This window comes from Sphaerodactylus townsendi, linkage group LG08, assembly GCF_021028975.2.
Source record: "Sphaerodactylus townsendi isolate TG3544 linkage group LG08, MPM_Stown_v2.3, whole genome shotgun sequence".
Classification (NCBI taxonomy): Eukaryota; Metazoa; Chordata; class Lepidosauria; order Squamata; family Sphaerodactylidae; genus Sphaerodactylus; species Sphaerodactylus townsendi.
The window spans coordinates 87,219,411-87,235,071 of NC_059432.1; the positions used below are offsets into that span (position 1 = coordinate 87,219,411).

Consider the following 15,661-nt stretch of genomic DNA (forward strand, 5'->3'; position numbering starts at 1 on the left):
GATAACCTTTACATAGATGATTTTCATATTGTGCAAATGTAATGCCAAAACTGCAAAGTTTCGAAAACTGATATGGTATGTATGTGTGAACTCCAAGTTGAATGTTGTTGAGCAAGGAGCAGGTTGTGGTGGTGTTGTCACTTACCATGGGATATAATCAATAAGTGCTTGTGACACCAATCTTGATCCTCTTTGATCTGAGATTGCAAATGCCTTGGCAGACCAGGTGCTCGGGAGCAGCAGCAGCAGAAGGCCATTGCTTTCACATCCTGCATGTGAGCTCCCAAAGGCACCAGGTGGGCCACTGCGAGTAGCAGAGTGCTGGACTAGAGGACTCTGGTCTGATCCAGCAGGCTCTTTCTTATGTTCTTATGTGTTCTACACAGCAAATACAAGTGGAAATACACAGCAAATACAACTGGAAGTGAATATGTTATGCTTTATGATTGGAGAGAAAGAAATTATTACTAGTTCCCCACAGCACTTGGAGTGATCAGATAATATCCTCAGTCTCTACCTAGAGGAAAGATAAGAGAACTGTGCACAAAAAAATGAGGAAGAAATACATTTTTAATGTGCAATAAACTGAGCATGTGGAAAGGCCTATGGCCTCTCATCTGAAACATCACAGTGCTGTGCCAATTCTTCTTGCACTCCTTGCTGTTCTTCTGAGAGATTATTTTTCAGTTTTTGTGATCCAATAGTCTTGCTCACTTGCAGTCTAAATGTCTTTGAAAGATAAAAATACAAAATAGGATCAAAGCACAGGTTCAACACTCCGAACAGGAGGGTTGATTCTTTTGCTTTGAAGAGTGATTGTTTCAAATAGCAGTCAGTGGTTATAGCTTTGCTTTGAGTCAGAGTATATGGGATGCGAACGATGTGGTAAGGGACAAAGCAGATAATGTAGCTCGCAGTGACCAACAGTATGTTCACCAAAGCTTTCCTTACATTTCTGAAGTTTTCACTGTATTTGTTTTGATAGAGCAGTCTGACTACAAGGAAGTTGGAAATCAGCACCACGGCTGAGAAATTTAGAAATATTGCAGAACATAAGAAATTTGTAAATACATGCCAGTCTCTTCCCAGTTTGGTTTTGAAATCGATACAACCCACAGTTGGCACTTCTTGAATTTCTTTGATTGGAATCATCATATTTGGTGTCATGATAAAGAGAACCATTATCCATACTACTGCTGATATCATCTTGGCAAACCCAGGCTCTTGAATACGGTAGATCTTGCATCTGTGTATTAATTGAAGGCAACGGTCCATGCTTACAAATGCCAAGAAGATGATAGATGCATACATGTTGATATAAATGAGGCAAGCTGTGACTTGACAGTGGAATATTTTCAGTCTCCAAGGAGCAATTCCTAAATCGATGATGATTTTTACTGGCAAGGCTAGGGTCAACAAAAAATCGGCCGTGAGGAGGTTAATTAAATAGATGCTCATGCACTTGCGATTCTGCTCTTTGTAGATGAAGGTCCAAAGCGCAAAGCAGCTCCCAATGAACCCGGTAAGGAAAATCAAGTAATAAAAATAGGTAAAGGGCACCATGTCACGATAAACAGTGCAGGTTGAAACGTTGCGGAAGGGCATCTTAGGAATCTTATGGAACAGACAGAATATATGTGTTGGTCTGAAAGAACAGAACCTATAGAGAATAAAAGAGGAATAAATGAATTTACTTGAATGATTGATCCTGTGTAATTTTTTTAGATTCATGATCAGTCCTGAAACTGTTCCCAAGACAGATGAAACAATGTAATGTTGAAGGCTTTCATGGCTGGATTTTTAGTCGCTGCTTGCTGTGGAAGTTCTGAGCTGTCGCGGTATCGCTGGCGAGGGAAGCCCTGTTACTACTGACCCTTTCTCCGCGACAGCGCAGACTGGCGTCTGGTGGATGGTAAAAAACACGGTCCCTGGGAGATTGCCAGCCACAGGATGCATTGCTGCTTCAAGCAGCAGCCGTCCTGGCTTTTCCCGGGTGGTGTGAAGCCGCTGAAAACCTCGCTTCAATGCAATATAAGGTTCAATGAGCGAGGGCTTTTCAAAAAACAGTACGCTCACGCTGGCTTAACGCGAATCACGCCGCTTCGATGGAAGACGATTTCTTACCCCATCCAGCGTCGCTCTGGGAGGCCGGTGACGGCTGGTCCGCAGCAGCCCTCCAGAATGATGCTGGATGGGATGGTGAGTGGAGGGGGGCGACTGGAGGCGGCTCCGTATAGAGCCGCCTCTCCAGCAGAGGGGGAAGTGCCGGCCGCTCACACGCTAGCATGCGAACGGCCCCCGAGCCTCCGCTGGCATAAATTATGCAGGCGAAACATTAGAAACAAGATCTGCCAGACCATGGCCACACAGCCCTGAAAACCCACAACAACCAGAAAAAATGAAACAATTTATCTTTCGTCGCTGTCTGGAACTCTTTATTCATGTATAAGTATTTTTGTCTTCACGTTTAAGCAATTTTCGCTTACATCTTTTACTCTGAGTCTGCATGAATCTCAGCAATTTATTCATTTGAACAACTGCTCCTCAGTTCGTAAGCTGATCAGCTGATAAAGTTAACTATTGAAAACTGCACCTTGTGTTGTTAGTGGGTGTGTGCTAAACTGATATACCATTGAAATTCAGCACTGGCAAATACAAAATGAATTTTTATGGCTAGGTACACCTTTATGGGAATATGACAAAAATTCTTTGCAATATCATAGGGTGATGCATTTGCTCCCAAGTAACACATGAAAGTAGTCCTGATATTTGAGATTGATGGGCCTGGGTTAAATTTTTGACTGGGAATGAGATCTCTTCCCCTATAATTTTACAAAAGTATGCCTGACACAGGAATTCATTACCTTTGATTAATGCTCTGTGGTCAGACAAGCACATTCATGAATTATTTGTTTAAATATATTTTTGTCCCTCTTTTCTCCAAAGTAGGGGACTCAAAGCAGCATGAACATGTGGTGTGTGCAGTCAGGTCACAGCTGACTTATGGTGACCCCCTAGGGTTTTCAAGGCAAGAGACATTCAGGGCAGTGGTGGGGTCCAAAAATTTTAGTAACAGGTTCCCATGGTGGTGGGATTCTAAACTCAGTGCGCGTGAGGCTGCCAATGAAGCTGGGCGGGGCACGACGGGGGTGTGGCTGGGCATTCCCGGAGGCGGGGCATTCCGGGGCAGGGCTGTGGCAAGGACGCAGCTGCTGCACCGGTCCTTGGGTGGGAAACTAATGCACGCGAGGCTGCCAGGCTGCCATGCACGCTGGTGCACCTCCTGCTAGGACTGCTTTTCCAAGTTCTGCACGCTTACTGCTGGAGAAGAGGGGCATAACTATACAGGCAAAATCACGCGGTGCAAAATCACCAATTAGTAACCCCCTCTCGGCACACACAAATAATTAGTAACCTACTCTCGGGAACCTGTGAGAACCTGCTGGATCCCACCTCTGATTCAGGGGTGGTTTGCCATTGCCTGCCTTTGCGTGGGCTGAGAGAGTTCTGGGATAACAGTGACAGGCCCAATGGCAACCAGCAGACTTCATATGGAGGATTGGCAAATCGAACCTGCTCTCCAGATTAGAGTTTACCACTCTTAACCATTACACCTTGCTGGCTCTCTAGCTTATACAGAAACAGTACAAATATAAATAGCAATATACTTACAATCCGTCCTGCCAGTTTAAACTGATAATGGGCCACTGGAATGTCCTGGGATGCTGCTGGTCCTTCCAAACCCAGCCCACACGGCGTCGCAGGCTAAAGGCCAAACTCAGGTTTGAGGTAGCTGCAAAAAGGGAATGGACAGATGTCCAGCCTGGGTATTGTTCAGATGTTGCCAGTTCTCCCACTTGGTCTGTTTTTTGTTGAATATGTGTATGGAGTGAAGGAGCTTATATGGTGATGGTGCCAATGTAAATAAATTTCTTTATTTACTGAAATAAATAAATACTGTAAGCACTATATAAACACTAAGGATTATTATTAGAATAATATGCCAGTGAGAGGTTTAAGGAAGTTTGTGGTGCACTATGCGGTGCACATCTTTCCCCCAGCTGTCCTGATGCTCAGAATAACCTTCCAGAACTCTTGTCTGGTACCATTTCCCCTCTTTACTTTCAGATCCCTCCTCAGAAACTAGCTTTTCCATGAAAGTTTCAGCACAACCTCTTTGTTTCCCCCTGCCCAATAAAACTACACAGAAGTCAATCAATTGAAGAAGAAGAGTTTGGATTTATATCCCCCCTTTCTCTCCTGTAGGAGACTCAAAGGGGCTGACAATCTCCTTGCCCTTCCCCCCTCACAAGAAACACCCTGGTGAGGTAGGCTGGGCTGAGCCGTTCCGAGAAGCTTGTGACTAGCCCAAGGTCACCCCAGCTGGCATGTGATGGAGAGTGTGCCAGGCTAATCTGGAATTCCCAGATAAGCCTCCACAGCTCAGGGCTTATTAGATAGAGAATCAGTCTCTAGATCCTTCCAGATAGATACACGAAGTTTTAACTTCCTACGCCTACAAAGTGGCATATTGTGTGTGGAGGTTAAGAGCTTGTGGTATCTAACTCTGGAGGAACTGGAGTTTGATTTAACCTCCTATGCCAACAGTGCAAGCTTAGGAGGTTAAGAGCTCGGTGGTATCTTCAGAATCCTGAAGGAACCGGGTTTGGATTCCTGCACACTTGGGCTACTCAGCTCCCACTCTACTCTAGTCCCCCACCTACCTCACAGGGGTGTTCGGTTGGGAGAGGGGGAAGGGCAAGGAGAGATTGTAAGCCCCTTTGGAGTCTCCTGCAGGAGCAGAAAGGGGGATATAAATCCAAACCTCTCCTCCCTCCCTCCTCTCTCTTCTTCTTCTCTCTTTCCTTTCCTTCTCTTCTTCCTCTTCTTCTTCTTCTTCTTCTTCTTCTTCTTCTTCTTCTTCTTCTTCTTCTTCTTCTTCTTCTTCTTCTTCTTCTTCTTCTTCTTCTTCTGTGTTATTCTGTGTTAACTGACTTTTGTTCTATTGAGGAGTTTATGTACTGGGATGGAAGCATTTTAAATATGTAAGTGTATGTCAGTGGAATGATCCCCGTGTATTTGTCCCTGTCTCTGGTTCCCTCCTCCTCATTTTGTTGTTTCTTATAAAGATGGATTGTAAATTCCTGAGATCAGAACCCTGTCATCTAGTTTTCTAATAAGTGCCACTATATTGGTGCCATACTCAAAATATGTTGAAATACATGAACAATCATGGAAATACATTAAACAATGATTAAAATAACAGTAGTTAAATCAATAAAAACTACAGCATGGCGTGGGGAGAGATACCCACCAAAGGTTTGAGTTAACAAAAGTCCGTGTACAGTGCCTAGAAATGGTACCAGGTGAACATTCTTTAGGGGGAAGTTCTGCAGTTGCTGTGTAGACACAGAAAAGGAACTGAATTACTTTCAAAGGCTGTTGTAGGACCTCTGATGACTTAGCTGATGGGCAGGATCATCTGGGGAAAAGTGATCCTGAAGATACCATGGTATCAAATGATTTAAGGCTTTAAAAGTCAGCATCGGCAGGTGCCCAGATGTGAACTGGAAGTTAGCAAAATTCTTTGAGAACTGGCAAAATGTACCAATGGTATTCTTACTGCTGAACTTGCTATATATAATTTTAGTGGATTGTAATGTCTGGAATCAGGATAGATAAAGGTTTTATTACACAAAAACGTTAACATAAAAGTATCTATTGATGTTTGAATTATTATAAGTCAAATCTATTTCAGTGCTGTTTTTGCAGCAACCGTTGTTACAATATGAGTTCTGAAGAGGAAGCAATGAATATTTTTAACTTTTCTAAGAAATGTAAGCAGGGTAATCTGTCCCAGGTGATAAACACTTAGGTCTCAGCTTCCTTTAATCATATTTTACCACCCAGATCTACAGGACACAGAACTGAACAATGTAGGGTAGAAGGAAACAGACATTTAGGTTAAGTGTCACTGAATTGTAAACACTGGCAAAATTATATTCATAACTATTTCAAGTGGGATAAAGAGGTTTACATAAACTTGCATTTTTACTAATTTTTAATTTTAATTGTAAGCCTTTTAAAGGGTAGGCTGTTTTGTAATGAGTTCCAACACACATACCACCATTCTGAGAGCAAGGAATAATGGTGGAATAAAAATGTGAGATTAAACAAGCCATATTGTTATTCAGGCAACAACGTCTACAGCTCTAGTGAAACCAGCTTATCCCTGCCAGATACTTATGAACAACCTGCTACAGTGGAACAACTCTGGGTATACTGAATTGCCTCTTGCTGTCCTTGCAGGGAGAAGTGAGGGCTAAACTAGATTGGACATTGGGCATCATGGAGTCTTTCCGAGTTACACAATCCCTTTGATTTTAAACAGCAGTTACTCATATTATTCTAGCCTTGTGGACTTCTGCTCACCCTCCTTCTGTACAGCTTTCTTCTACACCTACATTTGTCCTTCTGCCAAAGTTGTGCCGAACAAACATTAATGAAAGGGCAACCAAATTTAGCGGATGAATGATCATCCAAAATCCTAGAACTTAATCGCTACGGTGTGAAAAGTGACTTTTGATCATTTCATTTTCCACATATAATAGTTTTTGAACAAAAATAAGCAAAACCCACTTTTATAATATTAATACATGCAGTTTTAGATAGTGTCTAATCACTCAACTCAAAACTCACAAAGGTATCGTTGGAACAGGGTGTTAGAGAATTGCACAAAATCCAATTTTTTTTAATTATTCACTGAATAGCCCAGGCCAGGTGCTTTCTTGCTCAGTGCAATTTAGAACTAAACTGTTAGGCTGATGTCTTCTGTTGTGATGGTGGACTTATATTCTACTTTTTTTTTAGAAACCTTGCCCGTTGCACCAGTGTCATAATACATGTAATAGCTGCCTTTATGGATCTGATTTGGGTCTTAAGAGTATTCTTAACAGCACCAGTCTAACAAGAGTGAGGAAATAAGATGTAAACTGAAGATATGATAGGGAAGATACGTGTGGGCCGCAAAGCGGAATGGTATCAAGAGGCCTTTTCAAGACTATTGAAACTCTCAGTGTTAATGTTTAATGAGCTGTGACCCTATGTTTTATTTTTGTAGCAACAAAGTGACATAATTTCTCCATTGGAATGTGGAAAGCAGATTAAACATTCATTCCATTATGATACTGTGTTGTAGCCAAACTGCATGGAAAGTGTAAGATTTGGCCTTAAAATAAGATTTTCCATTTATTTATCATTCCTATCCACAGTTTATGTGCAACATGTTTTAAAAAAATTAAATTCACAATTGTGTCCTGCACAATTTCTTCCTTTCAATTTAAGGCTTTACTTTGAGATGTCTAACAGTAGTTTGACCTGATAAGATTAACCTTACATAGGATCATTAGTCTTAATAAATTGTTGTTAGTGGACACATACCATCCCTAAAATGACTGACCTATATCTGGAATACCCCCCCCCCCGTTGAGATAATCCCATATTGTGTGTACAGCTTGCTTTGCAATGTGTGGCTATAAAGAAACTGATTACGGTTGGATACCATATTCGCTCTGTTAAAACACACAATCGCTGATGCTATTAAGCAAAAACTACACTGTGATTCCTTAGTTCCCAGAACCAAATCCTTGGTGGCCTTTGCAATGACCACCATTACTTCCAGCACAGTGCATTTGTAATCTTTTATAAAGGACAAGTGTGAAATCGATTCACATATTCACTCATGATTACCTGTATAAAGTTCCGTCTCATGGAGTTTCTAAGGCAGAAGAGCACTGCTGATTTGCCACTGCCTCACTGCCTCTGCATAGCAACCCCAGTTGTCTTTGGTGGTCTCCCATCCATCTACAGATCCTGCTTAGTTTCCAAGATCTGACAAGGTCAGGCTAGTCTGGACTATAAGGGCTGCTCTATAGATATTTATACTGCCTCTTATTTGCACTGATGTTTCAAAAGGAATGAAAAACTACGTACCTTATCAGCTGCTGGAGTATCTGAAGTGCTGAACAAATCATCTAGATCTATTATCGTCCACTCATTGCCCAATGACGTGCTTCTTTTTCCTCTCCGACACTTTGGTTATGCCATTTTTCTAGCTGTCTTCTTAGCTTGTGTTGTATGAGAGAAAAAAATATTGTGGTTTTCAAATGAGCCGGTTGACGTAAATGAAACTAGAAATTAAAGGTGTATACTTCTTAAACAGTGAAGAACTACTCAAGGAAAGTATTTGTAAAGTTGTATTTTTTTTCAAAAGGCGGTGAGGGGCAGAAGAGAGCAGAGTACTTTAATAAATTATAATGATATGTTTTTCGTTATGTGTGTTAATTATATAATAGATTTTTTTGGTGTTTGTTATCTTATGCCTTGAGTGACACTCATTGGGAGAAAGGTGGGGTATATATAATGTTCTACATTAAAAAGTGAAAATCCACTGTTTTTAGCATGTTTTTATACACTCAGATTGGGAATATAGATAGGTATGCAGGTAAAAGAGATATAAAGGTATCTTGATTTCCCTTTGGAACACTTTGAGTGAATGTAAGTTCTACCCCATGTGGGTTAGCTGAATTTGTTCAGGCTGTTTTTAAGGATATGGTATAAGTTGTATTGGATCAAGGCAGCCATTATTTACTGTCCTATTAATGGAATGGATTACATTTAAAATATACAAGTGGGAACCTGCAAGGATTTGGAGGGGAGGATCTCATTTCGCCCACCCCCACCACTTCCCCTTTCTTGGAGGCCTCATAGACTCTTCACTTTTCATGGTTCCTTCTCTCCTTAGTGTTGCCAGCTCCAGGTTGGGAAATTCCTGGAGATTTTTGGGTAGAGCCTTGGAAGGTGAGGTTTGGAGAGGAAAAATACCTCAGCAAGGTACAAGGCTGTAGAGTCTACCCTTCAGGGAAACTGATCTATCTCATTTGGAGATTGGTTGTAATTCTGGGACATCTCCACCCCTCGCCTGGAGGTTGGCAACGCTAGTTCTCATGAAGGAACTTGGTTGTTTTTTTGGGGGGTGTAGTCTACTGCATTCTGAGGTTCTCTCCTCCTCAAACCTCACCTTCCACAGGCTCCGCCCCTCACAATTTCCAGGTATTTCCTACCTTGGGGTTGGTAACCCTACCTTCTTCCCATCCAACAGCCAACCTACCTTTATCTGCCCCACTATATTTAGCTTTTCCTCTCCCCACCCCCCAGCAGCCTCTTTGTTTGTTTGTTTAATACCCCACCTTTCTCCATAGTGGAAACCAAAGCAGCTTACATTATTCTCCTGTCCTCCTTTTTATCTGCACAACAACCCTGTGAGATAGGCTGGGCAAAAGTATGTGACTACTCCATAGTCACCCAGTGAGCTTCCATAGCAAGAGGGAAATTCAAAACTGGCTCTCCCAAATTCTACTGTGAAGCTTTAGCAGCTACAACACTGGCTTTCAATAGGGTGGCTGCTGTTTAGTAGTAGAAAGCAATCAGGCCTAGTTGAGTCATGCAAATCAGGTGGTATCAAGTCATCCAGAGGTTACTGCCAGGCATAGGAATGCCAGTCTCTTGATGGGACCTGGAGATTTCCCAGAATTACAGCTGAACTTCAGATTGCAGAAATCTGTCCCTCTACAGAAAATGAATTGTTACAGAGGGTGAACTCTGGCATAACATCCAGATGATGTCTCTCCCCTCCCCATCCCTGCTCTCCTCAGATTCCACTACACAAACTCCAGGAATTTCTCAACCTGCAGCTGGCAATCCTAGCCAGGCCTGGCCCTGATAAGTCCTCTTTCAAAGGGCAACATAGCCCTGTAAATTACCCTGCCTTTTAACTGACAGAATCCATTACTTAAAGTGACATGGACTCCTTTTATCATTTTGGGTTTTTTAAAATCCCTTGATTTTTTTTAATGTCTCAGATTTTTCTACAAACCTAAGGCCCATTATTTATTGTTCATTTTGTTGAATTTTTAGACTGCTCTTCCTGCTCAGGGCAGCTTACAAGGTACAGAGATCAAAATACATCCAATGTAGGCATAGGCACCAATCATGACTATAGCTGGGGGAGAGGAAGGGAAAAGGGAACAAGCTGGGCAGGAGGAAGGGGGCAGGGAGGCCCTCTCTGCTGCCAAATTACTATTTCTGTCCTCAGTCATAGGCCTGGTGGAACGGCTCTGTCTTGCAGGCCTTTTCAGGTTTATAGAAAGGTCTGTCTTGCCTGTTTACAGGTCCAGTCACTGGAATTAAGTATCCTCAGATTTGACCAACTTTGCTATTAGTATATAGATTAAGATCTCCATTATCCTGTCCCGGACTAGTCTTGACCCAGTTTATGGTGTCTGTCCATAAAGCTTATGGTGGCAGTGTTCGGATTGATCTGAAACCAGGTTTTAACATGTTGGAGCAAAGATTAGTTGGATAAACCATGTCATTATTTTTGTGTATCTAAATGTTGCTGCCCCGATCTGGATAGCCCAAGCTAGCTTCAGATCTCAGAAGCTAAGCAGGGTTAAACCTGTCAAGTATTTGGATGAGAGACCTCCAAGGAATACCAGGGTTGTGACACAGAGGGAGGCAATGACACACCAACTCTGGATGTCTATTGCCTTGTCATACATCAGATGTGACTTGATGAGAAAAAAAGAGTTGCTGTTCTCCTCTGCTTTCAGTTCTGTAATGTAGACTGTTGACCAAAAGAGGAACTGGATAGGCTGTAAGTTTTAACAAAAGATCCGCTAAAATAGATGTGCTGTGAAACTCTAAACATCCAAACAGACTTCAGTATTGGTGATTCTAAAACAAGCGTGGCAGCTTTCCTTCCAAAGGGGATGCATCATCCTGATTTAGATCTAAAATGGAGCCAGTTCCTCTTCTCAGGAATACCTGAAGTCACCTAGTTTTAAATTACCTGAAGCTGAAGGTGTCCAAATGATTTCCACAGACAACCTTTGGCTACAACTAAGGCCCCTTCTGCACATGCAAAATAATGTGTTTTCAAACCACTTTCACAACTGTTTGCAAGTGGATTTTGCCATTCCGCACAGTTTCAAAGAGCACTGAAAGCAGTTTGAAAGTGCATTATTCTGCATGTGCAGAATGAGCCTTATCTTCAAAGCCCTAAACAGTCTGGGGCCACCGTTTCTGTGGAACCATCTCTCCTGCTGTGTCTCTTAAAGAGCGTTGCACTCAGCTAACAACAATGTACAGGTGATCCCTGGCCCTAAGGCTGTCTGGGTGTCTCCAACCAGGGTCAAGGCATTTTTGGCCCTGACCCGAGTCTGGTGGAATGCTCTGTCAGATGAGATGTGGGCCCTGCATGACCTGACACAATTTCACAGGGCCTGTAAGACAGAGCTGTTCCACCAAGCCTATGGTTCAGGAGGCAATGGTATTCCATCCAGCGGTCCTCCTTCTGTTGCCCCTTCTCCCCCTTAATTGTTCTGTTCCTTTCCTTTCTTACACTGATATGAATGTTTTAATTGTTGAAGTTTTTACACCATCTGGATAAATTGTATTAGCATATCATAGGATGAATTGAGGTGCTTTACTGATTGTATTGTTATGTTTTCATGTTGGAAGCTGCCCTGAGTCCACACGGGGAAGGACAGCCTATGAATAGGATAAACGAACAAACTCTTTATGCTTCACAGTGTAATCTCAAGGGAGGTGTTTCACAATGTAATCCCATGGAAAGGTACTCCAACCCACTGAAATCATTAGGTTTATGCTGAAGTAACTCTATAGGATTACACTTAAGTATTTTTCACAAGAATTAATCACATTTTCCTTTCTTAGCCAGCACTGCTCCTTCCTAGAACATACTACCCTCTGGGGCTCCTTACCTCCCACTCTTCCAGAAGAAAGGAGTTCTTTAGCCCTTTTTAAGATCTGTTGGTAAATTACCCTTAAAATCTGTTGGTAGATTACTCTGGTACTGCTGAAATACTGTTCCCAAGTGAGTAATTCTCACAGTTGCCAGGCGTACCACTGACTTTCTGTGTCTTCCTTAACCTTGAGATGGATTTTGTCTTCACTTATGAAGTACTTTCTTCCCCATTCAACCTTCTTGGCCAGCAGGTTTAACAAAACTCTAGTCACTTCCTAATGCAAGATTAACTTCCTTCCACCAGTTGTTGATGAATCAGCTCTAAACATAACAGTACGCTGTATCTCAGTGATGGCGAACGTTTTCGAGACCGAGTGCCCAAGTTGCAGCCCCAAACTCACTTATTTATCTCAAAGTGCCAACACAGCAATTTAACCTGAATACTGAGGTTTTAGTTTAGAAAAAAACGGTTGGCCCCGAGGCGCACGTTACTCAGGAGTAAGCTTGGTGAAACAATTGTGCAACACTTCGAATGGGTGAATCACGACCATAGGAGGGTTTACTCAGAAGCAAGCCCCATTGCCAGAAACTAAGCTTACTCCCAGGTAAAGGATCGTGCCCAGGCCAGCCTAGATGTGTGTGTGTGTGTGTGGGGTGATTTTCTGCCCTCCCACTTGACGAACTCTGTGCAGGCGTGCCCACAGAAAGGGCTCTGAGTGCCACCTCTGGCACCCGTGCCATAGGTTCATCACCGCTGCTGTATCTGAATGCAGTACTTCCATTTTGTGATCATGACTGGTTGGAAGGGATTTCAAGCATGGTGCCAGAGTGAAATGGGAGCTTTGTATTAGTAGAGCTGAGGGAAGGACTGATGGAAATGGCTTGGTGAAATTAATGGCTGTGTTCACTCCCCTGCTTTGGCAAGCATCAGCTTTGACTGGGAGCCATGAAAATTAAATTCAAGAACTGAAATGCAGAAGCAAATTGTGATGGTTTCCAACCAAGCTCCACACAAATCACACATTTGCCCTGTTTTACTTGCAAGGGCAATATTGCACATGGAATATGACTCACCAGACTGCCTCCCTCAGAAAGGTAGCTGGTTCACTTCTACTTCCATTATGAGCTTCTGGTTACTGCCGATCTCACTTGGACACATATTGAAGAAGTCCACAATCCTGAAGATACCTGGGTAAACCTCCCTTGCCATATTTAGTCAGAACTCAGTATCAGCCATGTTGTGGGCTTTATAAGGGGAAGAAGCATAATTTCATAAATTATTAGTTTAACCTTCAGCTGCCTTCCTTTTACCAAATTGAAGAGCAGAAACAGGAACCAGTGAAACATGATTTCAGTGCGATGCTGGTGAGACAAAAGAACTTATCCATATGACTTTGCATGTATTCACCATCATGTCTCAACTGGCCTGTTACCCAAGCAGAAAAAACAATGTGTGCTTAGTTAACACATCAGAGATCTGTGGCTTGGTAATTAAGATTTGCACAGGTAGAAGTCCAGTTTAACCAACACATTGTTTTGCAACATTGTACATGCTTTTTTTTTTGCCTCATCAGCTTCAATTAAGCCCGAGTCTGCATCACTAAGGAGAGCTGATATTTGGATTTGTGTTCTTTGAATACCTGAAACCTGTTTACAGAGGTTACTTTTCCCATTTCGTTTTATGCAGGCTGTTGCATGATTTGAATCTTCTAATGCAGTGATGGCGAACCTTTTCGAGACCGAGTGCCCAAATTGCAACCCAAAGCCCACTTATTTATCGCAAAGTGCCAGCATGGCAATTTAACCTGAATACTGAGGTTTTAGTTTAGAAAAAACGGTTGCCTCCGAGGTGTGCGTTACTTGGGAGTAAGCTTGGTGGTAGTCGGTGACTTTGCTTTGAAGCAACTGTCCAACTCTTCCAATGGGTAGATCACGACCCTAGGAGGGTTTACTCAGAAGCAAGCCCCATTGCCAGCAACCGAGCTTACTCCCAGGTAAAGGATCGCGTTTTAGTTCTTCGCATGAAAATCAGTGGGGTTTAACAGCACTTAACAGCATTACCTACACTGCTTCCCCAAAACTAGGTCTTAGGTTTAATGCTAATAATCGAGCCCAGTGGCCCAGGCCAGCCTAGATATGGGGCGGGGGAGGCACTCTGTTTGCATGTGCCATAGGTTCGCCACCACTGTTCTAATGTGAATTCAGTGTGTGGGACTGAATTGAATTCGAAGAAAGGTGAGAAGATGAAGATGAATAGGAAAGTTTTTGAACAGAGAAACTTGAGAAATTCACTTATCTGACAAACTAACAGCCCAATCCAGAGATGTCATGTGGGTGGGGATGGCACTGCTCCAGCACCACTCCACCCACTCCAAAGGGTTTTCCTGCAGTTCGGCCAGCCCAAAAAGTTAAAAAACCCTTCACTTTCAACACCCACATAGGGGTCAGCAGAGACGCGCTGTGAAAATTGCAGTGCATGTCTGAATCCTGCTCCGCTGGCACAAGGGGATTAAACCAGCAGTGGAAGCTGTCTAAGGTCAGCTCCACCCCTGGGGATTCCCCCATCTTCTGATGCAGCTTGGGGTGGCAGGGAAGCACCGACAGAGAGCTGGGCTGCAGCCAGTTGTCTCAGGGCCCTACAGCAGCCTGGTGCCAGCAGATTTGTCCTTCCACTGGGGTAGGTGCCCCATTGAGGGCATTTCCATTGCCTTAAGTCCGTGTCGCCCTTGGGGTCTCTTCCATCTCTATGATTCTAACTAAACCACAGATGTCAATTTTCTTAAAGTCCTGTTCCAGGAGTGTGGTAGACACTAAACCATGTCTATGTATCTGGGCAGACTAGATACTTCAATTGTGCAAACCAATCTAAATTTCATACCTTTTCTATGATTCGAAGAACACTGTGACTTGTTCTGGAGGGGTTAGATTCTGTTTTTTTGAGCAATATTCTCTCGTTACACATGGCAAATCCACTTTGAAACATGAGTGATGTTTCCAAAATAGTCCAAATTAGGGACCAGTTAATGTTGTTGAAACACTGGCTGCCCTAAGCATACGAGGACTTGATCATTACTCTGGATGGAAGGCCAATACATATAATAATTTTTAATGCCATTTGAGATATGGCTATTAAAGATTAAAAATAAATCTCAGCTGTTATACCGATGCGCTTTAACTTGCTATTCTGAAGTAGTTCTGTGTCTTAACCAGAACATTGCAACTCGTTATGATACTAAATCAGCCACCCACTGGTATCTTGGCAGTTTTTCCCTGTTAAAAACTTGCATTACTCTGAGATTATGTCCAGATGTACTTAACTCCAGGAACACTTCATCATCTTGGCTTATTTATGCATGCACTACTTACCCCATGGCTGTTTGCTTCACAGTGGGGTTTTCCTGCAGTTTTTTTGTTTGCATGGGGATTCTCCTGCTACAAAATGACTGTAGATGAACCGATCCACCTTTTTGCCTATCCGCTGCTTCCTTATTTGTTCCATGCAACCTCCATTTGGGGAGGTTGCCTGTTGCTTTTTTTCCCCCTGCCTTTGTCTAGCGCTACTTTGCTAGACCTGGTCAATTTCATGTCAGTTTTAGGGTCTGTTGTTCCAGTGATAGACCTTAGGCATTAAAAACGTCCTTCTGTTTGTTCTGAAATCTTGGTCCAAAGAGTGGGAAACATTGCTGTTGTGTGGGCAAGGGAAAACAGGGAGGAGCCAGAAAACCCAGAGAAAGCTTAATGCTCAGTGATCTTTCCCTGAGAGGAGAGAAAAAGTTGCACTGTAAAGGTTTTGAAAACCATGGGGATTCTCTGATCTGAGAGCACAGTGAGTTC

General features: G+C 42.8%; 2 protein-coding genes across 3 annotated transcripts in view; one reads left to right on the plus strand and one right to left on the minus strand.

The window, feature by feature from the left end:
* The window catches only part of MED12L (mediator complex subunit 12L), a 201,523-nt gene that overhangs the window by 44,657 nt on the left and 141,205 nt on the right, over positions 1-15,661 (plus strand).
* On the minus strand, positions 553-12,993 carry GPR171 (G protein-coupled receptor 171). 2 transcript variants are annotated; one of them, XM_048507098.1, is made up of 4 exons: positions 12,902-12,993; positions 7,993-8,126; positions 3,673-3,793; positions 553-1,660 (listed from the first exon to the last, which is right to left on the minus strand). In XM_048507098.1, the coding sequence occupies exon 4, from the start codon at positions 1,603-1,605 to the stop codon at positions 604-606; it is 1,002 nt and encodes a 333-aa protein (XP_048363055.1). In that variant the 5' UTR covers positions 1,606-1,660; positions 3,673-3,793; positions 7,993-8,126; positions 12,902-12,993; the 3' UTR covers positions 553-603. The 2 variants fall into 2 exon arrangements, with proteins under 2 accessions (XP_048363055.1, XP_048363056.1); XM_048507099.1 differs by lacking the exon at positions 12,902-12,993 and having other exon boundaries at positions 7,993-8,710.

Coding starts and splice junctions, on each gene's coding strand:
- GPR171 (XM_048507098.1), bottom strand. CDS start 1,605: ATGCCCTTCCGCAACGTTTCAACCTGCACTGTTTATCGTGACATGGTG.